Consider the following 25,075-nt stretch of genomic DNA (forward strand, 5'->3'; position numbering starts at 1 on the left):
GAAAGATTTTAATTCTGAGAAAAATAGCCTAAGAAGTCTGGCTTGCTGGGGAATATGGAAAGGAAGGGCTCAGATTAAGGGATGTGGCACGTTCATCAGGAGAGAAGTCTCCACAGTCTCCTGCCCCTCCTGGCCTGGCCTTTCACTGTGGTGTCCGGCCTCCGGGAAGAACTTCTATGGGACACTATTTCCACTTGGGCTGTCACTAGGTGACCAGGTATGGGACAGAGGAGCATCCAGTGACCCCCAACTCTCCTCCTTCCCTTCGACCTGTGAAAAAAGTGAAGATGGCGGGGCACATATTCCAGTGTTGCCTGGTACAGCTCAACCTCGCTGGTCAGCCAGAAGCACTGGCTGTATGACAAAGGCCTGGCTAGAGACGTCATGAGCAGCTTTCTTCGTGTCCCCAGTCCCTGGCGTCGGTGATGTTAGCACTTGTGCCTGTGTCCCAGAAGGAGCTCAGTTCTGCCAATATCAGTCGATGCTTCTCACCGGTTTCAGATAAAACTTTCACCTAATAAATTGTGTGTTAGCACTGGAGCCTGGATAAGCTCCTTGGGGTCTGGGAACCATTAGATGAAATATTCCTCCTTCTCCCTGCCCTTGGCTGAGTTGCTCTCCATCTGGAGGATGGCGCCGGGCTCGCCTTCTGCAGGTTCGTAGGTGACGTAGCTGCCTTTGTTCTTGTACAGGTAAAAGAAGATCAAGATCACGACTGAGAGCAGGGTGAGGAAGACCACTGTGATAACAACTTGGAAAGGAGAGGGAAAATGCAGAGATGTTTCAGGATTGAGGACGTCTCAGTAACTCACAAGGTCCCCTGCATTACACGGTCCCCTCACTCTTGGTGAGGATCCTCCTGCTGAAGTTAACTAAGCGTCCACTTCCAAATCCATATTCTCCCACCAAGCCCGACTTCCTTGGTACATGATATCTGGAGCCTCTTTGTGCTTAGGGACACAAGGCTTTTGATTTCTGACAAAACTGAACTCCCTCTCAACTAGTTCCTGATGATTATGACAGAAACAGGAAGGAAGGAAACAGGAAATCGCTTATCCCAACAGGAAGGGTTTTAAAATTCATAGCCTCCTGTAGGGGTTTCTGATCCCTCCCATCCTCTTTCTCACCCAATCAACAAACTGCACACATCCTTATCCCTACCCCCATACTCAACTGTAGTGCCCATATGCACTGCAGCTATTTGTGGCCACCTCCCAACCTGTCATTTACTGGCGGCACCTCTGGCACGAAGCCTCTAAGAGTCTTTTATAACCTTGTGTGTGTGTGTGTGTGTGTGTGTGATATAACTTGCATGCCAAAACGAGCCCATTAATGGATTTGGTCTCTAATTTGTGGTGCTTTCCCATGTAGGGAAAATCCTGGTCTATCACATTGTCTCTGGAGCAACAGAGCCCCTGAGCTCAGAAGGTCCCTTGATTTGGCTCAGAGCCTGTTACCTGCAATGAGTGCTGTGCTGGCTTCAGCTTCTGGGGACAGGGCCTCAGTGGCCTGTAGGATTGGGGTGGCCATCGGTTCTTCTGGAAAATTTAACAAAGTGGAAAAGGAAATGGGGTGAATTCTTTTGTTCTAAAACACGTTTGTCCTTCAATTTCACTACCCCACCTTCTTCCCTATTCAGACTTTTATCATTTAACTCCTATAGGACATCTGTATAGAAAAACCTGGAGAATAGAGGAGAAAACAAACCACCACCAAAGACGATAAACATTTTGATGGATTTCTCTCTGTCTAACATAGTGGTTAAAGTATGGGCTCTAGGGGGCTTCCTTGGTGGCGCAGTGGTTGAGAATCTGCCTGCCAATGCAGGGGACACGGGTTCAAGCCCTGGTCTGGGAAGATCCCACATGCTCCCACGGAGCAACTAGGCCCGTGAGCCATAGCTACTGAGCCTGCGCGTCTGGAGCCTGTGCTCCGCAACAAGAGAGGCCGCGATAGTGAGAGGCCCACGCACCGCGATGAAGAGTGGCCCCCACTTGCCACAACTAGAGAAAGTCCTCGCACAGAAACGAAGACCCAACACAGCCAAAAATTAATTAATTAATTAATTTAAAAAAAAAAAGTATGGGCTCTAGAGCTGACTGACTAGGTTCCAATCTGAGCTCTTTTACTAGCTGTGTGATCTTCCGAAAATTACCTAACCCCTCTGTGCATCAGCATCCTCATCTGGAAAATAGAGATAATCGTACCTACTTTATAGGGTTGTTGTGACATGTATTAAGTAATTCAATAAGGGTAAGCTATTATTAGGAATACATTTTTGCATAAATGAGATAAATGATAAATGTATATACACGTATATATCAATATATTTATATTATATGCCACATGCATTTCTTCACTGTTTTTACAAACTCTTTGTAAACATTATTTTTTAATAATGAAATAATGCTCCTTCCCTTATTAAAACCCTTTTCTACGCTTCCAGAGTAAGCCCTGCCATTTGAAAGGTTCTGAAATAACGCCTCTCCTACCCTAAAATATATCCCATATCTCCTTCTGCTATTGGTCTATCTGTCCTTCAGAGCCTGAAAGTCCCACTCCTAAAGTCACTACCCAGACTTCTAAGTGTTTCCAAAAGAAGTCAGGAAGCCCTTCAGTTCTCTCCTAGTTAGCATTTTAGTGTAGGCGTTTGAAAAGGTTAGTTACTGCAGGACAGAGGTATCCTGGGGAAAACAGTCTGACTGACCCTAAAATCACCCACAGGAGGCATCTCAGTATTCATTCAATAAACAGTAATAGCAGCACTCATTAACTCTCTACTGTCTGCCAGCAGGAACAGCCTCCCCAGGAAGCAGGATTTGAGCTGGGGGCTGAAGCAGGGGTAGGAGTTTACAGGGTGAAAGGGGCGGGAGGTGGGGCACATTCTAGGCAGAGGGAAGAGCCTGGGGACCCAAAGGCCAGTGTGGCCGGAGCACAGGGCGTGAGCCTGATTCCTGTCTCTCGCCCGACACCTTCAGGATTCCATCCAGGACAAGGGAAATTCAGTCACTAGCGGTGGCCTGGTGAGCCTGGGAGCGGTGCCAAGAGGGGTCAGTGGTGTTGAAAGACCTTCTCACACAGGCCAGGGGAGGCCTGTTGAGCCGTCCTGGTTTTGCAGGAAAAGCAGATGTGGGTTGCCTGGATCGCCACCCGGCTCCCAGGGCCAGGCCAAACCCTTCTCCACTCTTTCTTTAGGAGCGGTGATACAGTCAGCTACTTTGTGGCTTCGGGCAAATGGTTACATCTCCCGATTCATCCATCCATTCTCATCTGTAACCAGTAGGAACTATATTAACCAACTCTGCAGGGCTATTGTGAAGGCTAAGTGAGAAAACGTGCAGGCAAGCATCATTAAAAGGGAAAGCCGCTCTAGGTTTGAATCCTGCCCCAGCATAGTCCTAGGTAACCTTGAGGAAGTTACCAAACCTCTCCGAGCCTCAGTTTCTCTCCCATGCGTAAAATAGGAGTGTGGTAGGCAGCTTCTAAGATGAATCCCGATGGTTCCCACCTCCTGGTGTTTACATCCTTGTGTTAAGCCCCTCTCCCCGTGTGTCAGCTGGACCCAGTGACTAGCTTCTAACAAACAGAATACAGCCAAAGTGATGGGCTGTCACTTCTGAGATTATACTGTGACTTCCATCAAAGACAAGCCCTGAAGTTTATCCACCTGATCACTGCCTCAGACTGCTGCCCCTCACCATGCATGCTTTCCTCCCCCAAACGTCCTGGGGCTGCACACCATCTTCCCACCATTGATCTAGAGTTCTTTACAGCTGCTCTCAGTCTTGTCTTTCTTAAACATTTGAGAACTTAAGATACACAAAGCACCGAGAAGAATAATGTATGTACAGAAGCGTCAATATAAAGATGAGTAAGATTCAGTTCAATCGATCAACAAGAATTTAGTTTGCACCTACCACGTGCCAGAGGCACTGTCATAGATGCTGGACAAGCAGCAGTGATGAGGTTCACCAGGGACCCAACCACGGAGCTGAATTTTAGTGAGGCTTCAGAGAACAGATATGTATGAGTCCTCGGAAAGAGAATCCAGGAGGGTAGATGATTCCTAGTTGGGAAATTCTGCAAATAATCCCAATTATAACAGCTGCCATTTGCTAAGTCCCTGCTTTGTCCTGGGCATTTTGTATACATAATTATTAATCCTTAGAATACCAACCACTTCACAGCAGGTGTTTTTAATTGCCAATGTGGACCCTGAGGCCCGGGAAGAGTTAAGTGACATCCCTCGTATTACACATGAAGGAACAGTGGATGGAGCCAAGATCTGAATCCAGGACTAGCCCCTCCAAAACCCAAGCAAGGTATTTATACTAAGCCTTCCTAACGCTGTCCTTTTCTTTTTTTTTTTCCAATAGGGAAAAAGAGGAAGAGGTAACAAAAGATAACTATGAGGCAGCACAACAAGCTTTCCAAAAGTGCAAGGTTTTAAAAGATATGGACATGGGGGCTTCCCTGGTGGCACAATGGTTGAGAATCTGCCTGCCAATGCAGGGGACACGGGTTCGAGCCCTGGTCTGGGAAGATCCCACATGCCACGGAGCAACTAGGCCCGTGAGCCACAACTACTGAGCCTGCGCGTCTGGAGCCTGTGCCCTACAACAGGAGAGGCCACGACAGTGAGAGGCCCGCACACCGTGATGAAGAGTGGCCCCCGCTTGCCCCAACTAGAGAAAGCCCTCGCACAGAAACGAAGACCCAACACAGCCAAAAATAAATTAATTAATTTAAAAAAAAAGAATGCAACACAATTCTTAAAAAAAAAAAAATATGGACAGTTGTGGAAGAAAAACCAGAGGACCACAATCAAATACAGACCGTTGCATTACAAAGAGTGCTCCTTTAATGTGAACTTGCTCACAGGCGACTGGTGAGCAGGGAATGATATCAGAATGATATCAGTCACGTTGGTTCATATGCAACCTCAAGCTTTCTACAACTGAAGAGTACATTTCATCAATAAAGACCTTAAGAAACATAAAATGCACTAGAAGTACCTTCCTTGGACGCAGTTATCAGTTGGTTTCCACTTACATTAAGCCATCTGGTGATGCAGTAAGTACAAATGAAGGAGGTACAAAAAAAAATTACTTCTATACAAAAACATTAGAAGAAGGCAGAGCCATGTAAGAAATTTACCTCTGTATGAAATCTACCTCTATGAGAAAACACTAGAAGAAGGCAGATCCTACATCAGATTTTTATTTTTGATGAAAATAATCTCTGTTGGAAGGTAAGTCTCTCTGGAACCAGCTTCTAAAAGGAGGAAGCACACTCCCCAGGGCACAGGGGGTCTAGGACGGACAGGGATTCAAGGTTCAATGTTGGTGGAGATTTAACTGCCAATATTTTAATTCAGACTGTTGTATTTCTGGGTTCTCATTACAAAGTTTCAAAAGTTTTGAGTGTTCTGTCCCAATTCTGTCTTTCCTGTAAGCCCATTTCCAGTAATGTGCTTTCAGAATGTGAATCTTTTCAAAAATGCACATAAAGGTTAAAAGCAGAAACTTAGAAGAATAGTGTCAGGAAGCTCTATACAGCTCAAGTTGGCAAACACATTGGAAGGACAATTTAAAAAGTGTTATATCTGGAGCAAAAACAAGGAAATGGGCCAGGCATGCTGTCTGGGCCTGAAGCTAAGAGGTCGGAGGTAACAGAGAAACTAGAACTCTCCCAGCCTGTTTTGCCTCTGTCTCCTATCAAAGAGAATGATTTCTGCACTAAAGGAGAGCAGGAACCTTGGTGACGTGGGGAAGTGAGCTCAAGAGAAGGGACACAACCCAGAAAGCACCAAACTAATCTAAAAGGGATCCAGGTAAGTGACAGCCAAGGGCACCGAAAGAACATGTAAATGGGATTGCTATTGATGATACAGGAGCTTCTGAGAAAGACAGAGGGGCCAGGAGCCTGAAGGGCCACAGAAAGAGGTGGATTCTGTAAACAACTGGTGAAATTGATATAGTTCCTCAGCAAAATTCTAGAACAAGTTATAAGGAACTGCTTTGGGGGTCCTGAACTCGAAACCACAAGCATTAAGAGTTAATATGAGACCACTAGGAGCAAGCTGGGTCAGACAAGTCACACAGCCTTTTTAGACTGAGGTTCCAGGTTCATAGACAGAGAAATTAAAAGGCTAATTCAACAAGTATTTACGGAGTGTGTACTTTGTGCCAGGGTCTGTTCAAGGTCCTGGGCATAGATTAGTGAACACAACAAGCAAAAACTCATGCCTTCACAGTTCCTTAAAAAACTAAACAGAATTATCATATGGTCCAGCAATTTAACTTCTGAGTATCTATCCAAAAGAAATGAAAGCAGGAACTCAAACAGATATTTGTACACCAATATTCACAGCAGCATTATTCACAATAACTAAAAAGTGAAACAACTCAAATGTCCATCAACAGATGAACAGACAGACAAAATATGGTGTATATATATACACACACAATGGAATATTATTCAGCCTTAAAAAGGAAGGACGTTCTGACACATGCTACTATGTGGATGAACTTTGAAGACATCATGCTAACTGAAATAAGCCAGTCACAAAAGGACAAATATCGTATGATTCCACTTGTCTGAGGTACCTAGAATAGTCAAATTCATAGAGACAGACAGTGGTTATCAAGAGCTGGGAAGAGGGGAGAATGAGGAGTTATTGTTTAATGGCTACCAAGTTTCAGTTTGGGATGATGAGAAAGTTCTAGAGAGGGACGATGGTGATGGTTGCACAACAATGTGAATGTACATAATGCCACTGAACTATATCCTTTAAAATGGTAAATTTTAGGATTGGTTCAAGATGGTGGAGTAGAAGGACGTGCGCTCACTCCCTCTTGAGAGAACACTGGAATCACAACCAACTGCTGAACAATCATCGACAGGAAGACACTGGAACACACCAAAAAAGGCAGCCCACATCCAAAGACAAAGGAGAAGCCACAATGAGATCGTAGGAGGGGCGCAATCACAATAAAATCAAATCCTATAACCTCTGGGTGGGTGACTCACAAACTGGAGAACAATTATATCACAGAAGTCCACCCACTGGAGTGAAGGATCTGAGCCCCACGTCAGGCTTCCCAACCTGGGGGTCTGGCAATGGGGGGAGGAATTCCCAGAGAATCAGACTTTGAAGGCCAGCAGGATTTGATTGCAGGACTTTGACACGACTGGGGGAAACAGAGACTCCATTCTTGGAGGGCACACACAAAGTAATGTGCGCACAAGGACCCAGGGGGAAGGAGCAGTGACCCGATAGAAGACTGAACCAGACTTACCTGCTAGTGTTGGAGGGTCTCCTGCAGAGGTGGGGGGTGGTTGTGGCTCACTGAGGGGACAAGGACACTGGCAGCAGAAGTTCTGGGAAGTACTCCTTGGCGTGAGCCCTCCCAGAGGCTGCCATTAGCCCCAACAAAGAGCCTGTAGCCTCCAGTGGTGGGTCGCCTCAGGCCAAACAACCAACAGGGACAGAACCCAGCCCCACCCATCAGCAGACAAGCGGATTAAAGTTTTACTGAGCTCTGCCCATCAGAGCAACACCCAGCTCTACCGACCACCAGTCCCTCCCATCAGGAAGCTTGCACAAGCCTCTTAGATAGCCTCATCCACCAGAGGGCAGACAGCAGAAGCAAGAAGAACTACAATCCTGCAGCCTGTGGAACAAAAACCACATTCACAGAAAGACAGACAAAATGAAAAGGCATAGGACTATGCACCAGATGAAGGAACATGATAAAACCCCAGAAAAACAACTGAATGAAGTGGAGATAGGCAACCTTCCAGAAAAAGAATTCAGAATAATGATAGTGAAGATGATCCATGATTCAGGACCTTGGAAAAAGAATGGAGCCAAAGATCGAGACGATGCAAGAAATGTTTAACAAAGACCTAGAAGAATTAAAGAACAAACAAACAGAGATGAACAATACAATAACTGAAATGAAAAATACACTAGAGGAATCAATAGCAGAATAACTGAGGGAGAAGAACGGGTAAGTGACGTGGAAGACAGAATGGTGGAATTCACTGCCATGGAACAGATTAAAGAAAAAAGAATGAAAAGAAATGAAGACAGCCTAAGAGACCTCTGGGACAGTATTAAACGCACCAACATTCGCATTATAGGGGTCCCAGAAGGAGAAGATGGAGAGAAAGGACCCGAGAAAATATCTGAAGAGATTATAGTCGAAAACTTCCCTAACATGGGAAAGGAAATAGCCACCCAAGTCCAGGAAGTGCAGAGAGTCCCAGGCAGGATAAACCCAAGGAGAAACACGCCAAGACACATATTAATCAAATTGACAAGAATTAAAGACAAAGCAAAATTATTAAAAGCAACAAGGGAAAAATGACAAATAACATACAAGGGAACTCCCGTAAGGTTAACAGCTGATTTCTCAGCAGAAACTCTACAAGCCAGAAGGGAGTGGCACGATATATTTAAAGTGATGAAAGGGAAGAAGCTACAACCAAGATTATTCTACCTGGCAAGGATCTCATTCCGATTCGAAAGAGAAATCAAAAGCTTCATAGACAAACAAAAGCTAAGAGAATTCAGCACCACTAAACCAGCTCTACAACAATGCTAAAGGAACTTCTCTAAGTGGGAAACACAAGAGAAGAAAAGGACCTACAAAACAAACCCATAACAACTAAGAAAATGGTAATAGGAACATACATATCGATAATTACCTTAAACGTGAATGGATTAAATGCTCCAACCAAAAGACACAGGCTCGCTGAATGGATACAAAAACAAGACCCATATATATGCTGTCTACAAGAGACCCACTTCAGACCTAGGGACACATACAGCCTGAAAGTGAGGGGATGGAAAAAGATATTCCATACAAATGGAAATCAAAAGAAAGCTGGAGTAGCGATACTCGTATCAGATAAAATGACTTTAAAATAAAGACTGTTACAAGAGACAAGGAAGGACACTACATAATGATCAAGGGATCAATCCAAGAAGAAGATACAACAATTATAAATATATATGCACCCAACATAGGAGCACCTCAATACATAAGGCAACTGCTAACAGCTATAAAAGAGGAAATTGACAGTAACACAATAATAGTGGGGGACTTTAACACCTCACTTATACCAATGGACAGATCATCCAGACAGAAAATTAACAAGGAAACATAAGCTTTAAATGACACAATAGACCAGAAAGATTTAATTGACATTTACAGGACATTCCATCCGAAAACAGCAGATTACACTTTCTTCTCAAGTGCACATGGAACATTCTTCAGGATAGATCACATCTTGGGTCACAAATCAAGCCTCGGTAAATTTAAGAAAATTAAAATTATATCAAGCAGCTTTTCCGACCACAACGTTATGAGATTAGAAATAAATTACAGGGAAAAAACCATAAAAAACACAAACACATGGAGGCTAAACTATACGTTACTAAATAACCAAGAGATCACTGAAGAAATCAGAGGAAATCAAAAAATACCTAGAGACAAATGACAATGAAAACACGACGATCCAAAACCTATGGGATGCAGCAACAGCAGTTCTAAGAGGGAAGTTTATAGCAATACAATTCTACCTCAAGAAACACGAAAAAACTCAAATAAACAATCTAACTTTACACCTAAAGGAACTGGAGAAAGAAGAACAAACAAAACCCAAAGTTAGTAGAAGGAAAGAAATCATAAAGATCAGAGCAGAAATAAATGAAATAGAAACAAAGAAAACAATAGCATAGATCAATAAAACTAAAAGGTGGTTCTTTGAGAAGATTAACAAAATTGATAACCTTCAGCCAGACTCATCAAGAAAAAGAGGGAGAGACTCATATCAATAAAATTAGAAATGCAAAAAGGAGAAGTTACAATGGACACTGCAGAAATACAAAGCATCCTAAGAGACTACTACAGGCAACTCTATGCCAATAAAATGGACAATCTGGAAGAAACGGACAAATTCTTAGAGAAAGGTATAACCTTCCAAGACTGAACCAGGAAGAAATAGAAAATATGAACAGACCAATCACAAGTAATGAAATTGAAACTGTGATTAAAAATCTTCCAACAAACAAAAGTCCAGGACCAGATGGCTTCACAGGTGAATTCTATCAAACATTTAGAGAAGAGCTAACACCCTACCTTCTCAAACTCTTGCAAAAAATTGCAGAGGAAGGAACACTCCCAAACTCATTCTATGAGGCCACCATCACCCTGATACCAAAACCAGACAAAGATACTACAAAAAAACAAAATTACAGACCAATATCACTGGTGAATATAGATGCAAAAATCCTCAACAAAATACTAGCAAACAGAATCCAACAAAACATTAAAAGGATCATACACCATGATCAAGTGGGATTTATCCCAGGGCTCCAAGGATTCTTCAATATAAGCAATCCAATCAACGTGATACACCATATTAACAAATTGAAGAATAAACACCATATGATCATCTCAATAGATGCAGAAAAAGCTTTTCACAAAATTCAACACCCAGTTATGATAAAAACTCTCCAGAAAGTGGGCATAGAGGGAACCTACCTCAACATAATAAAGGCCATATACGACAAACCCACAGCAAACATCATTCTCAATGGTGAAAAACTGAAAGCATTTCCTCTAAGTTCAGGAAGAAGACAAGGATGTCCACTCTCACCACTATTATTCAACATAGTTTTGGAAGTCCTAGCCACAGCAATCAGAGAAGAAAAAGAAATAAAAGGAATACAAATGGGAAAAGAAGTAAAACTGTCACTGTTTGCAGATGACATGATACTGTACATAGAGAATCCTAAAGATGCCACCAGAAAACTACTAGAGCTAATCAATCAATTTGGTACAGTTGCAGGATACAAAATTAATGCACCGAAATCTCTTGCATTCCTATACACTAACAATGAAAGATCAGAAAGAGAAATTAAGGAAAAAAATCCCATTCACCACTGCAACCAAAAGAATAAAATACCTAGGAATAAACCTACCTAAGGAGGTAAAAGACCTGTACTCAGAAAACTATAAGACACTGATGAAAGAAATGAAAGATGACACAAACAGATGGAGAGATATACCATGTTCTTGGATGGGAAGAATCAATATTGTGAAAATGACTATACTACCCAAAGCAATCTACAGATTCGGTGCAATCCCTATCAAATTACCAATGGCATTTTTTACAAAACTAGAACAAAAAATCTTAAAATTTGTGTGGAGACACAAAAGACCCCGAATAGCCAAAGCAATCTTGAGGGAAAAAAAAAACAGAGCTGGAGGAATCAGACTACCTGACTTCACACTATACTACAAAGCTACAGTAATCAAGACAATATGGTACTGGCACAAAAACAGAAAAATAGATCTTTGGAACAGGATAGAAAGCCCAGAGATAGACCCACGCACCTATGGTCAACTAATCTATGACAAAGGAGGCAAGGATATACAATGGAGAAAAGAGAGTCTCTTCAATAAGTGGTACTGGGAAAACTGGACAGCTACATGTAAAAGAATGAAATTAGAACCCTCCCTAACACCATACACAAAAATCAACTCAAGGGCTTCCTTGGTGGTGCAGTGGTTGGGAATCCGCCTGCCAATGCAGGGGACACGGGTTCGAGCCCTGGTCTGGGAAGATACCACATGCCGCGGAGCAACTAAGCCCGTGTGCCACAACTACTGAGCCAGCGCTCTAGAGCCCGCAAGCCACAACTACTGAGCCCGCATGCCACAACTACTGAAGCCCACGTGCCTAGAGCCTGTGCTCCATAACAAGAGAGGCCACTGCAATGAGAAGCCCATGCACCGCAGCGGAGAGTAGCCCCCGCTTGCCGCAACTAGAGAAAGCCCGCACCCGGCAACGAAGACCCAACACAGCCAAAAATAAATAAATAAAATAAGTAAGTTAAAAAAAAAAATCAACTCAAAATGGATTAAAGACCTAAATGTAAGACTGGACACCATAAAACTCTTAGAGGAAAATATAGGAAGAACACTCTTTGACATAAATCACAGCAAGATCTTTTTTGACCCACCTCCCAGAGTAATGCAAATAAAAACAAAAATAAACAAATGGGACCTGATGAAATTTAAAAGCTTTTGCACAGCAAAGGAAACTATAAACGAGACGAAAAGACAATCCTCAAAATGGGAGAAAATATTTGCAAACGAATCAATGGACAAAGGATTAATCTCCAAAATATATAAAAGCTCATGCAGCTCAATATTAAAAAAAAGAACCCAATCAAAAAATAGGCAGAAGACCTAAACAGACATTTCTCCAAAGAAGATATACAGATGGCCAAGAGGCACATGAAAAGCTGCTCAACATTGCCAATTATCAGAGAAATGCAAATCAAAACTACAATGAGGTATCACCTCACACCAGTTAGAATGGGCATCATCAGAAAATGTACAAACAACAAATGCTGGAGAGGGTGTGGAGAAAAGGGAACCCTTTTGCACTGCTGGTGGGAATGTAAATTGATACAGCCACTATGGAGAACAATATGGAGGTTCCTTAAAAAACTAAAAATAGAATTACCATATGACCCAGCAATCCCACTACTGGGCATATACCCAGAGAAAACCGTAATTCAAAAAGACACATGCACCGCAATGTTCATTGCAGCACTATTTACAATAGCCAGGTCATGGAAGCAACCTAAATGCCCATCGACAGACAAATGGATAAAGAAGATGTGGTACATATATACAATGGAATATTAGGCATAAAAAGGAACGAAATTGGGTCATTTGTAGAGACGTGGATGGACTTAGAGACTGTCATACAGAGTGAAGTAAGTCAGAAAGAGAAAATCAAATATCGTATATTAATGCATATATGTGGAATCTAGAAAAATGGTAGAGATGTACAGGTTTGCAGGGCAGAAACTGAGACACAGATGTAGAGAACAAACGTATGGACACCAAGGGGGGAAAGCAGGGGGGTGGGGGTGTGGGGGTGTGATGAATTGGGAGATTGGGATTGACATGTATACACTAATATGTATAAAATAGATAACTAATAAGAACCTGCTGTAGAAAAAATAAAAAATAAAATTCAAAAAAAATAAAATGCAATAAAAAAAGGTAAATTTTATGTTATGTATAATTTTATCACAACTTAAAGGAAAAACATTTTGTCATACAATTTACATCATGCGGGGGGAAGATGGACAATGAACAGGTTAAAGAAGTAAAAGATATACTATATTAGATGCTGGTTAGTGCCATACAGAAAATAAAACCAGGAAGGGGGATAAGGAGTTGGGATGTGGATAGGGGTGGTGAGGGAGTGTCCCTGATGAGGTGACTTGAGTAAAATAAACACCTATAGAAGAAGAGGGAGGCAGCCATGAGGAGACGTGGGAGAGGAACATTCCAGGCAGAGGGAACAGCAAGTTCAAGGTAGGGCCATCAAATAATATTGAAAAGCACCTGGGGCCATCACAGGCTCAGCATGTTAAAGGTGCATCATGGAGGTCACTTGGAAGGAGCAAGGGGCAGTGGAGGAGCAGGTGAAGTCGAAGGGGCTGTATAAGAGGGGTGTTGAAGGTCATGGAAGGCCTTTGGCTTTTTCAGTGAGTGAGATGCAACCCTTTTAGAGGTTTTTGAGCAGAGACTGGATTTAAATTTCAAAGGGGTGCTTCTCAAACTCTGCAGTGCATAAGAATCTCCTAGGGAGCTTGTTAAAATGCAGACTATAGGGGCTTCCCTGGTGGCACAGTGGTTAAGAATCTGCCTACCAATGAAGGGGACACGGGTTCGAGCCCTGGCCCGGGAAGATCCCACAAGCTGCGGAGCAACTAAGCCCATGCGCCACAACTACTGAGCCTGTGCTCTAGAGCCCACGAGCCACAACTACTGAGCCCGTGTGCCACAACTACTGAAGCCCGCACTCCTAGAGCCCATGCTCTGTAACAAGAGAAGCCACTGCAATGAGAAGCCTGCGCACCACAACGAAGAGTAGCCCCCACTCACTGCAACTAGAGAAAGCCCGCACGCAGCAACGAAGACCCGACGCAGCCAAAAATAAAATAATAAAATAAAAATAAAATAAAATAATGAAAAAAAAAATACAGACTATGGTTCATTAAGTCTAGGGTGGGGCCTGAAATTCCAAAGATTGCCCTTTTGAAACACGGAGACCACCATGTTGTAAGGAAGACCAGTCTGGCTCACTGGAGGATAAGAGGCCACACGGAGGAAAACTGAGGCATCCCCAGCTCAGCCGACAGCCAGTACCAACTGGTAGACATGTGATGGAGGTCATTTTGGACCTTCTAGCCCAGTGGACCTTCCAGCAGATTGCAGCTGCATGAGTGAGCACTGATAAAAACAGCAGAGGAGTGCCCAGCCAACTCCCAGAATGGTAAGAAATAATAAATTGCTGTTGTTTTAATTCACTAAGTGTTGACGTGGTTTGTTACACAGCAATAGGTAATTGAAACAGAAACTGAGTTTTAAAGGATCTATTTGCGTGTGGACAACGGGCTGTGGGAAGGTGGAGACAGGAGGAGAAGCAGATTATACCCAGCACGTGGGCACAGCTGAATCCACCCAAAGGAGGGAGTCTTTTTCTAGTCTGCACAAAGGCACTGGCTGGGTCTAGCAGCAGTCCCGTGAGAAACCGGTGGGATTCTGGAGACTTCTCGGGTGGTCCAGTGGTTGAGAATCCACCTTCCAATGCAGGGGATGTGGGTTCGATCCCTGGTCGGGGAACTAAGATCCCACATGCTGCGGGGCAATTACTGAGCCTGCACACTGCAACGAAAGATCCCACATGCGTCGACAAAGATCCCATATGCCGCGACGAAGATCCTGCGTGCTGCAACTGAGACCCGATGCAGCCAAATAAATGAATAAATAATTTTTTTTTTTTTTTAAAAGAAAGTGGTGGGATTCTGGATATATTCTGAAGTTAAGGCTGAGGATGTGGGGTGAAGTCAAGGACAACACCAAGGTTTGAGGCCTGGGTAACTGGAGGGAGAGAATGCCTGCTGTTACCTGACATGCGAAGCCTGCAGGTGGAACAGGTTTAGAGGGGAAGATCCAGAGTTCAATTTTGGACATGATTGCAGACATCAAGACTGGAATTTGGGGGAATTCACTGGTGGTCCAGTGGTTAGGACTGCGCTTTCACTGCTGAGGGTGTGGGTTCAATCCCTGGTCAGGGAACTAGGATCCCGTGAGCTGCGTGATGTGGAAAAAAAAAAAAAGACTGGAATTTGGGGAAGAGGTCTGGATTGGAGATTTTAAAAGTCAGCACCTTTACAATCATGAGACTGAATGAGATCACCAAGGGAGTAAGTACAGATAAAGAGGACCAAGGACTGAGCCCAGGGAGGAAACAGCAAAGGAGGCTGAGGAGTAGCAGCCAAAGAGACCAAGTACAAGGACCACCAGGTTTTCCCACAGAGGTCATGAGTGACCTTGACAAGAGAAGCTTGGTGAAGTGCTGAGTATAAACCCCTGGTTTAGAGTGGGTTCAAGAAAAAAAGAAAGCAACCTAAGTGTCAATTGACAGATGAATGGATAAAGAAGATGTGGTATATATATACATACACACACACACACACACACACACATGCACGCACACACACACACACACACACAATGGACTATTACTCAGCCACAAAAAAGAATGAAATAATGCCACTTGAAGCAACATGGATGGACCTAGAGATTATCATACTAAGTGAAGTAAGCCAAAGACAAATATGATACGATATTGCTTATATGTGGAATCTAAAAAAAAAACAAAAACAAATGAACTTATTTATAAAACAGAAATAGACAGACAGACATAGAAAACAAATTTATGGTTACCAAAGGGGAAAGGGGGAGGAGGGGTAAATTAGGAGCTTGGGATTAACAAATACACACTACTATCTATAAAATAGATAACCAACAAGGACCTACCATATAGCACAGGACATTAACTCAGTATTTTGTAATAACCTATAAGGGAAAAGAACCTGAAAAAGAATAGATATATATGTATATGTATAACTGAATCATTTTGCTGTACACCTGAAACTAACACAACATGTAAATCAATTATACTTCAATAAAATAAAATTAAAAAAAGAGAAAAAAGGGAAGGAAAGGCACTGAAGGCAGAATATAAACTTTTTTTTTCTGTAAAGTTGAGCAGGGAAATAGGGCTATAGCTGGAGGGGGAAGAGAGTTCAAGTTTTTTTTTTATTTTTGCTTTTTTTAGGTGGGAGAAATGACAGCCTGTTTATGTATGGACAGGAATGACTCAGATGAGAGGGAACAATTGACGGCTGGAGCCATGTCCTTGAAGGGATGGGACCCACTGCACGGATGAAGGGATTGGCTGCAGACAGCAGAGATCGTTCATGACTAATGTGCACATGGGCATGGAGGTGGGCAGTAGGTAGATGGGGGCAGTGGGAGCCTTTGGCAGTTCTCTCCTGAGAACTTTAATTTGCTCCAGAAAATAGAAGGCCGTGTCATCAACTGAGAGTGAGCATGGGGAGGGGGTTAGATGAGTTGAAGGTGCTGCCTGAATAGCCAACGTCTCATCCCAGAACCGTGATAGAGTGTTTCCAATATCCCTGTGGAGTAACACAGCCTGGCTTTATTGAGGACTAAGTTGGGTAGGGACTTCCCCGGCAGTCCAGTGGTTAAGATTCCACCTTCCAATGCAGGGGGCGCAGGTTCTATCCCTGGTCGGGGAACTAAGATCCTGCACGCTGTGCAGCGTGGCCAAAAATTAAAAAAAAAAAAAAGGACTAAGTGGGGGGAGTAACTGGCCATCAGGGAATGGAGTGATGCCAGTCTAAACAGAGCTTCTTCTTCCACTGGGATTTGACCTTAATTCTTTTTGAATTGATATTATTATGTCAGACCATGCCAGGGCCAAATTAAGGCCTTTGTGTAATTCAAAATAAAAATACGGACTTCCCTGGTGGCGCAGTGGTTAAGAATCCGTCTGCCAATGCAGGGGACACAGGTTCGAGCCCTGGTCTGGGAAGATCCCACATGCTGCGGAGCAACTAAGCCTGTGGGCCACAACTACTGAGCCTGTGCTCTGGAGCCTGCGAGCCACAACTACTGAGCCCACATGCCACAACCACTGAAGCCCACGTGCCTAGAGCCCGTGCTCCGCAGCGGGAGAAGCCACCGCAATGAGAAGCCTGCGCACCGCAATGAAGAGTAGCCCCCGCCCGTCTCAACTAGAGAAAGCCCGCGTGCAGCAATGAAAACCCAACACAGCCATAAATAAATAAATAAATAATAAAAATAAATAAATTTATTTAAAAAATAAAAAAATTAAAAAATAAAAATAAAAATACTAAATCACAAGACAGATATAAGAAAGTCCAATAATACATTTTCCCTTTATGGTAACAACTCTTGGCTTTTTTGCTTGTTTTTAAAATATAGTGAGGGAATTCCCTGGCTGTCCAGTCGTTAGGACTCTGCGCTCTCACTGCCGAGGGCCCGGGTTCAATCCCTGGTCGGGGAACTAAGATCCCACAAGCCAGGCAGCACAGTCAAAAAAAAAAAAAAAAAAAAAAAGTGAATATTAAATCCTTTGTGAGAGCTTTTGTTTTGGTGTTCTGCCTTATTGGTGCCTTCCACACAGGCTTACTGTGGAAGGGTTTAGTGTCCTTTGGGTAAATACAGACCCCAGTAGACCCAGGGAAGGTTCAACAAATCTGTGGACTCAAAGTTAGAGGGGCAACTAGTAAGCTGATAAACAGAGATTTAAAATGACTGGAGAAATTGGCCAAACTGAACAAGATGAGAATTCAACACACACCTTGCTCTTAGGTCCGGGAAATCAACTACTCACAAATAATGGGGAAGCCACAGCTTAGCAGCATCTATAAAAGACTTACAGTGGGATCACTAGAAATTCACCAGCACTGGAAGAATAGAACCCAAAATAGCAGCAAGAGTGATAGGAAGGTCGTAGAATTTTGGATACTTTTTATTTTCTTTCTTTTCCTTTATCTTCCAAATTTCTTATGATGATAATGACTTTTATAATCATAAAATATTTAAAACTTGCTGTTATTTTAGGCACCATGAATATAAATGTGGTCTCTACAACAGCATCAACAGTGCAGCCCTACTCTGCACTACTTCTAGGCCACTGAGTTGCATCTGGGTGCCAGTTTTGAGCTAAGCAGCCAACACAGTGAATGGCTTGGAAACCATATCAGATCAGGAAAGCCTGCAAGAGAAAGCTGAGTGAAAACTTAGTTGGGGATGGAGGGTTAGGACTTGAATGCTGTCTTTGAATATACCAACGATGACCTGTACAAGAGGACTAATGGCAGAAACTAATGGGAGATGGATGTCTTCCCCAGAGAACGAAGAGCAAAACAGGGCAGATGCTTCATGGGGAACTGGAGAGAGAATTCCAGCACAGAATGGGTAGTTGAACTATCTGACCCTCAGGACCTTTCTCAGCCTTAATGTTAGAATTTTTATAAATTGAAAATGTTCTATCAGAATTCTCTACAAAATAAAATTTTCAAACTGGTGAACTCTCAATGAAGTCTGTAGTTTAGTTAACAGTATCATACCAATGTTGGGACTTCCCTGGTGGTCCAGTGGGTAAGAAGACTATGCACTGCCAATGCAGAGGTCCCGGGTTTGATCCCTGGTCAGGGAACTAGATCCCACATGCATGCCGCAACTAAGAGTCCTCATGCTGAAACTAAACATGCCACAATGAAGATCTCACGTGCCGCAACTAAGACCCAGTGCAGCCAAAATAAATAAATAAATATTTTAAAAATAAATAAATTAAAATTGAAAAGAATAATGCATTAAAAAAAAAACAGTATCATACCAATGTTAATTTCTTGGTCTTCACAAATGTACTGTGGTCATCTCTATCGACGTCAAATGTACCAAATGACATTTGAGGAAACATGGCTGAAGGGTATACAAACTCTCTGTACTATTTTGCAACTTTTCTATAAATCTAAAATTATTCCAAAATAAAATGTCTATTAAAAAATCAAAAATTTAAAAGAATCTAAAAAAGAGTGGGTATGTGTATATGTATAACTGATTCGCTTTACTGTACAGCAGAAACTAATACACCATTGTAAATCAACTATAGTCCAATAAAAATTTTTAACAAATCAGGGACTTTCCTGGTGGTCCAGTGTGTAAGACTCCGTGCTTCCACTGCAGAAGGCATGGGTTCGATCCCTGGTCGGGGAACTAAGATCCTGCATGCCGCGCAGCAAGGCCAAAAGAAAAAAAAAAATCAAGAATTTGAATTCTACTCCACACAGAAGAGGTTTTCTCAGACTAAAAGTCACAGGGTGTCCGAGCTAATGAGCTGGAGCCTTCGGGCTTTACGTATCAGAACGGTAATCTATATTTATGACTTACAGTTTGCAAAACATACATTATTTTATCTCCATCCCAAGAATGTGATGTAAGTAGGGTTGGTATTATCATTATGTACAAGCCAGAAAATTGAGGTAGCTCAGCAAGCTTCGTCAACCAGCCCACCGTCACTCAGTGGTTGGCCCAGCCAGGCTTTAAATCTATCTCTTCACTTCAAGGTTCTTTGCAACTTCTGGAACCATCCCTGCTCTGCCTCCAGCTAAACATTTTGTTGACGTGTCCACTGGGTTTGGTTCTCAGAGTTTTATTGCAGGATGGGTGTTCACTAAAGGACTGTTTGCAAGAGTGACACATATCTGAATGTCTATCAGCAGAGGAATGATTAAATAAATGACAGGTCATTCATTCTGGAAATAGTACACAGTTGTTAAAAAGAATGTGGTAGATCTGCAATTACTGGGACAGAATATGTGGTTAGACGAAAAAAGCAAATTGCTAGGGCAGTATGTGTTATATGATTACATGTCTGTAAAAAAAAGTAAAATAAAATAAAACTATAAACATATATATATACACACACACACACACACACACATAGAAAAAGTCTAGAAGGTTATTCCCTGAGGGGCATGTAATAGCTTTGTAATGAAAGAACAACAACCACAAAGTAAACTAAGTTCAGGAAACGTGGCATACAAGGGGGGAAATGGTTTACAGCTTTCCCCCTATTATCTCCTGTTCCTACCCCATTTCTCTCCTGTCTCCTCTTCCAAACAAAGGAATAAAGTTACTTTGGGGACTTCCCTGGCAGTCCAGTGAGTAAGATTCCGTGCTCCCAATGCAGGGGGCCTGCGTTCGATCCCTGGTCAGGGAACTAGATCCCGCATGCATGTCTCAACTATGAGTTTGGATGCCACAACTAAGTCTGCATGTCGCAACTAAGAAGTCTGCCCACCGCAACTAAAAGATCCTGCATGCCTCAGTGAAGATCCCGTGTGCCGCAACCAAGACCCAGTGCAGCCTAAATAAATAAATAAATAAATAAATAAATAAATAAATAAATAAGAAAGGCAATATACTAAGGAAAGAAGAAATATTAAAAAAAAAAGAATGTTACTTTGTTCCTTCCCTTCTCAGGCTTAGAAAGACTGTAGCACCTATTTTCTTTAAGGAGGGAGGCCTGGGGCTGAGGACCACAAGATTTGAGATTTGAGGCTCCACCCAAATCCTAACCTACAGCAAATGAACTTCAAGATCTATTTGGCTCACTCACCTTTTTTTTTGTTAACCTAGATACCGGTTGGTTTCTTTGTGGCCCTTGTTCCTGGGCTAAATCTCTTATCACTGAGGCATCAGATCCTTTGCCACCTGAGTCTGACAACCTATTTATTTGCTCTAGCCCTGCCCAGCAAAGGGCGGCTCCCCCAATTCTCCTTTCCATGGGAACCCGCCCTGGAATTCTGCTCCCTTTCTCCTTCCTTCTCTTTCATGTGCCCCAGCCATGGGGTGGAGTGGCTGAGAGCAGTATACCATGACGGAAAGAATACAGGACTTGGCACAATATCCTGCCTCTGCCATTATTAGCTGCACGACTTTGGGAGAATTTCCTAACCTCTGAAAATTTCTTAACTTCCCTGAACCTCAGTTTTTGCTTCTGTAAAACGAGAATGAAACGTGCTCACAGGGTTGTGACGAGGAATAAGCGAGATGAACAACACTGAGCGTCGAATCTAGAGTGAGGACAACCTAGGATGTAGCTAGTGTGACTACATGGCAAGGGATGGGCTTTACCCAGTGGGGTGGGCAGAGCGGACAATGCCTATTCCACCCCACTCTCCTTCCAAGAGGGCAATTTATGCACTAGGCACAGCAGGCAACGCGCCTAGGGTCCACCATACTTCTAGGGGCCCATGAAAATGTTTTTTAATGATCTTAATTTCTTTTAAAATCAGAAGAAAAAATTGAATGTTTATGTCAAGGAAATTATAATATTGTTATATCAATCAATTATAAATATAACCATTAATGATTTTATTGTATATTAATATTGTATTCTTCCTTATACCAACACAGTTGTAAAATACAATTTTTAACATATTACCTTTTTAAATGGAGGAATGGGCCCACAAAGGCAAAAGTGCCAAGGGCCCCTGAAAGTTCTAATGTGGCCCTCACTTTCAGCCCTCTTAAAAGGATATCTCCTTTAGGAGATCTTTATAGATTGGGGCAAAGGGATGTGAGACGGCATAGGTGGGGAGGTGGGGAAGAGACATGCAAGACCCTCAGTGATCCCATTCTTCAAAGTACAAGCCCTCACCCTGTCTGTAATTTCTCCATTTCTGTCCCTGAACTTACATTTGCTTGGACCCAGTGGGTAGGGGACTATATGATATGTCCTAAAATGCCACTCCACTCACGTCACTTGTTGGGTTGAAAATGTAAATATACGACTCAACAACAACAAAACCAGACAATTGAAAAATGGGCAAGGACTTGAATAGACATTTCTCCAAAAGATATACAGTTGCCAATAAACACATGAAAAGATGTTCAACATCACTAAACGTTAGGGAAATGTAAATCAAAACCACAATGAGATACCATTCACACCCATTAGGATAGCCGCTATTAAAAATCAGAAAATAACAAGTGTTGTCGAGGATGTGGAGAAGTTGGAACCCTATGCATTGCTGGTAGGAATGTAAAATGGTATAGCTACCCTGGGAAACAGTATGGTGGTGCCTCAAAAAATTAAACAGAATTACCACACTTCTGGGTATATACCCAAAAGAATCGAAAGCAGGGACTCAAAGAGATATTTGTACACCCACGTTCACAGCAGCAGTATTCACAACAGCCAAAAGGTGGAAGCAACCCAAGTATCTATTGATGTATGAGTGGATAAACAAAATGATACACATTATATACATATAATATTATTCAGCCTTAAAAAGGAAGGAAATTCTGACACATGCTACAAAATGGATGAGCCTCAGAGATGTTATGCTAGTGAAATAAGCCAGAGACAAAAGGACAAATTTCGTATAATTACACTTATACTAGGTACCTAGTCAAATTTATACAGATAGAAAGTATAATGGTGGTAGCCAGGGGCTGTGGGGAAGGGGGAATGAGGAGTTATTATTTAATGGATACAGAGTTTCAGTTTGGGAAGATGAAAAAGTTCTGGAGATGGATGGTGGTAACAGTTGCACAGCAATGTGAATATCACTCAATACTTAATACCACTGAACTGTACACCAAAAAATAATCAAAATGGTAACATTTATATTATGTTTATCTTACCACAACATTTAAAACAGAATGTATATAGATCTGCTTTTGTCCCAGTCCTAATTTCTCAGCTGCCCAAGCAATCATCACCTCTCTTCCCTACAGGCAGGTTTATTCTGGAGGTCCTCTGCCCTGTCCCCAGAATACCCTCCCTCCAAGGTAAGCACAGTCTCTGTAGTTTCAGAAGTGGCGGCGCTACCTTTATCTGGAATCCCTGCTGCACCCCTCTTTGCCTGTATAAACCTCACCCATCCTTCAAGGGTAAGGGCTCCATCCCTTCCCCACTCATGAAGCCTGTACTAACTAATCTAGACGGCTACCCATTTCTCCCTTTTCTTATCTCCAGCAGACAACTAAGGGTCTGAATTGCCACATCACCAGTCACAGAGGACACTGCCTTTGACTTCCCCTGGGGTTCTCACTCACGTGTTTCCACATCAGTAAAGCAGAGAATGTCTGTCCTAATGACAAATGAGACCGCATATGGAAACAAAGGTGTATAGACCAACCAAGGTTTTGTTCCTCCCTTACCCTAATTAACATGTAATGAAAACAACCAATGAATATCTGATGGTTTGTCCAGCTCAGCTTGGTTATGAAGTGTAAGGTAGGAATTCATTCTCATTCTCTCTTTTTTTTTTTTTTTTTTTGGGAATCCATTCTTAACGTGAAGGGGAAAGAGGGGGATCCCTGACTAGGGAACAAGGGTAACAATAGTTCCGGGGAACAAGGGATTTTTGATGCTGGAGTGAATCATAAAGAGGAGTGGAATTAGAAAGCAGGCAGAGGGACTTTCCTGGCGGTCCAGGGGTGAAGACTCTGCACTTCCAAAGCAGGGGGCACCGCGGGTTCGATCCCTGGTGGGGGGCACTAAGATCCCACGTGCCGCAGAATTCCTTTCTAGGAATAGGTGGGCTTTTCTAACAAGCACCCAGTAATAATAACCGATGTTACTGAGTGCTTGCTAGATATGAGACACTGTGCTAGGTGTTTTACATGGATTATCTCATTTAATCCTCACAAATAAGGTACTATTTCCCCCGTTTTACAAATGAGACTGGAGCTTAGAGGGTAGCTCACAAGGTCACAAAGCTCTAAGTAGTAGTACCAGGAATTGGTCCAGGTGCATGAAACTTCAGATTCAAACTGCACTAAAGTGTGCACGCTGGTTGCCTTCTGCTTCCTCCCAGGACCTTTTCTGGTGTGAGGCAGGTGGAGAGTAGTGGGAGTCTTCCCACCTGGGCAGAGGGCTCAGGGAATTCCAGGACTGGGCTAGGGTGGGGCAGTTGAAGTGGGAAAGGCCTTCACCTACCTCCTGGAGAAGGCGTGGTTGGGAGGCTAGTCATCTCGGCAGGTGGACGGGCACCTGCAGTGAGGTGCAGATCTGTAGGAAGAGGGACAAAGAGCGGAATGAGGTGGATAGGCCCATGCCTGGGGCTGAAGACGACTGGAAATCCCAGGAAAGCCTTTGGTGCCAGGTTTTCCTGAGTCCCTTCCCCAACTCTCCCCCCGTACCCCCCGCCGCCCTATTGAACGTCTATCCGGGGATCCTTTCATTGGGCCACCACATTCACCTAGGAGGTTTCTCAAGGCCTGAGAAAGTTAGGTAAATGTATGCAAATTAGCAGCGGACCCAGTTTCACCCAGGCGAGGTAACAGGTCCCCGGTTCTCTCCCAGCCCGCAGTCTGGGGGAAGCCGTCCACTAGGTGTCAGGAGAGCGCAGGGAGGTCAGGCCCCCGGCCCAGGCTCGGGGCCGGTGCGGGGGCAGCGCCGGGGCCGGGCCGGGGAGCCAGGCGCCGGGCACCGGAGGGAGGGTCGTCAGTCGCCCTCTGGCCCGCCCGAGACGGCCGGTTGTCGGGGCTCGGCCCTCCGCCCCCAGTGCCCCCTCGGTCGTCCGCTGCAACGTCCGCGCGGTCTACCGAGCCCCGCTGGCCTGGCCCCCGCGGCCGCCCACCACCGGCCCGGCCGAGACTCTGGCACCCTGGGGCCCTCGCCGCGTCCGCGGACGTCGGGGCTCGAGCCCGCGGCACCGCCCCCCGCGCCCTGACCCCGGTCCAGAGCCCTCCTGCGTTACCCGCGCCAGGCAGGGCTCGCTGCGCTCCGAAGGCGGCCCGTCCCAGACACCGGTTCCGAGCCGCCGCGACGGGAGGCTCCAGCCGAGGCCCGAGCTCGGCCGCTCTCGGTTTCAGTTCTTGACGCGGCCTCGGCGGCTGCAGCGTGAGTGTGGGCGACCGGGCTCGCCTGGCCCTCCGGCCCTGCCCGGGTCCCCACCTCCGCGTGCTCACCTTACCAGTCGGACGGGCTGCAGGGGAACGGCAGGCGCCGCGCCGCGCGTCCTGCTCAACTCGACGGGGGCGGGAACCGCAGGCACCGCGGGGACCCGCCGGGGACCCAGAGCTGAGGAAGCAGCGCAAAGACGCTCAGA

The 25,075-nt window shown here is 44.0% G+C and overlaps 1 protein-coding gene and 1 non-coding gene across 2 annotated transcripts; one reads left to right on the forward strand and one right to left on the reverse strand.

Annotated features, from left to right (window-relative positions):
* On the reverse strand, positions 1 to 25,018 carry SMAGP (small cell adhesion glycoprotein). Its single transcript, XM_068560173.1, has 4 exons — positions 24,936 to 25,018; positions 23,962 to 24,033; positions 1,458 to 1,538; positions 1 to 751 (listed from the first exon to the last, which is right to left on the reverse strand). The coding sequence occupies exons 2-4, from the start codon at positions 23,993 to 23,995 to the stop codon at positions 573 to 575; spliced, it is 294 nt and encodes a 97-aa protein (XP_068416274.1). The 5' UTR covers positions 23,996 to 24,033; positions 24,936 to 25,018; the 3' UTR covers positions 1 to 572.
* TRNAG-GCC (transfer RNA glycine (anticodon GCC)) lies at positions 18,588 to 18,663 on the forward strand. Its single transcript has one exon. It is a non-coding gene; the product is annotated as a tRNA-Gly (tRNA).
* Positions 25,019 to 25,075: the final 57 nt, after the last annotated feature.

This window comes from Eschrichtius robustus, chromosome 13 (assembly GCF_028021215.1).
Source record: "Eschrichtius robustus isolate mEscRob2 chromosome 13, mEscRob2.pri, whole genome shotgun sequence".
NCBI classification, from domain to species: Eukaryota; Metazoa; Chordata; class Mammalia; order Artiodactyla; family Eschrichtiidae; genus Eschrichtius; species Eschrichtius robustus.

Bases quoted from the DNA above. Each gene is read 5' to 3' on its own strand.
- SMAGP (XM_068560173.1), bottom strand. From the start codon at position 23,995: ATGACTAGCCTCCCAACCACGCCTTCTCCAGGAG. The intron at 1,539-23,961 runs GTAGGTGAAGGC...TAAATTTTCCAG, and splicing joins AACCACGCCTTCTCCAGGAG to AAGAACCGATGGCCACCCCA. The intron at 752-1,457 runs GTAACAGGCTCT...CTCCTTTCCAAG, and splicing joins CAGCACAGCACTCATTGCAG to TTGTTATCACAGTGGTCTTC.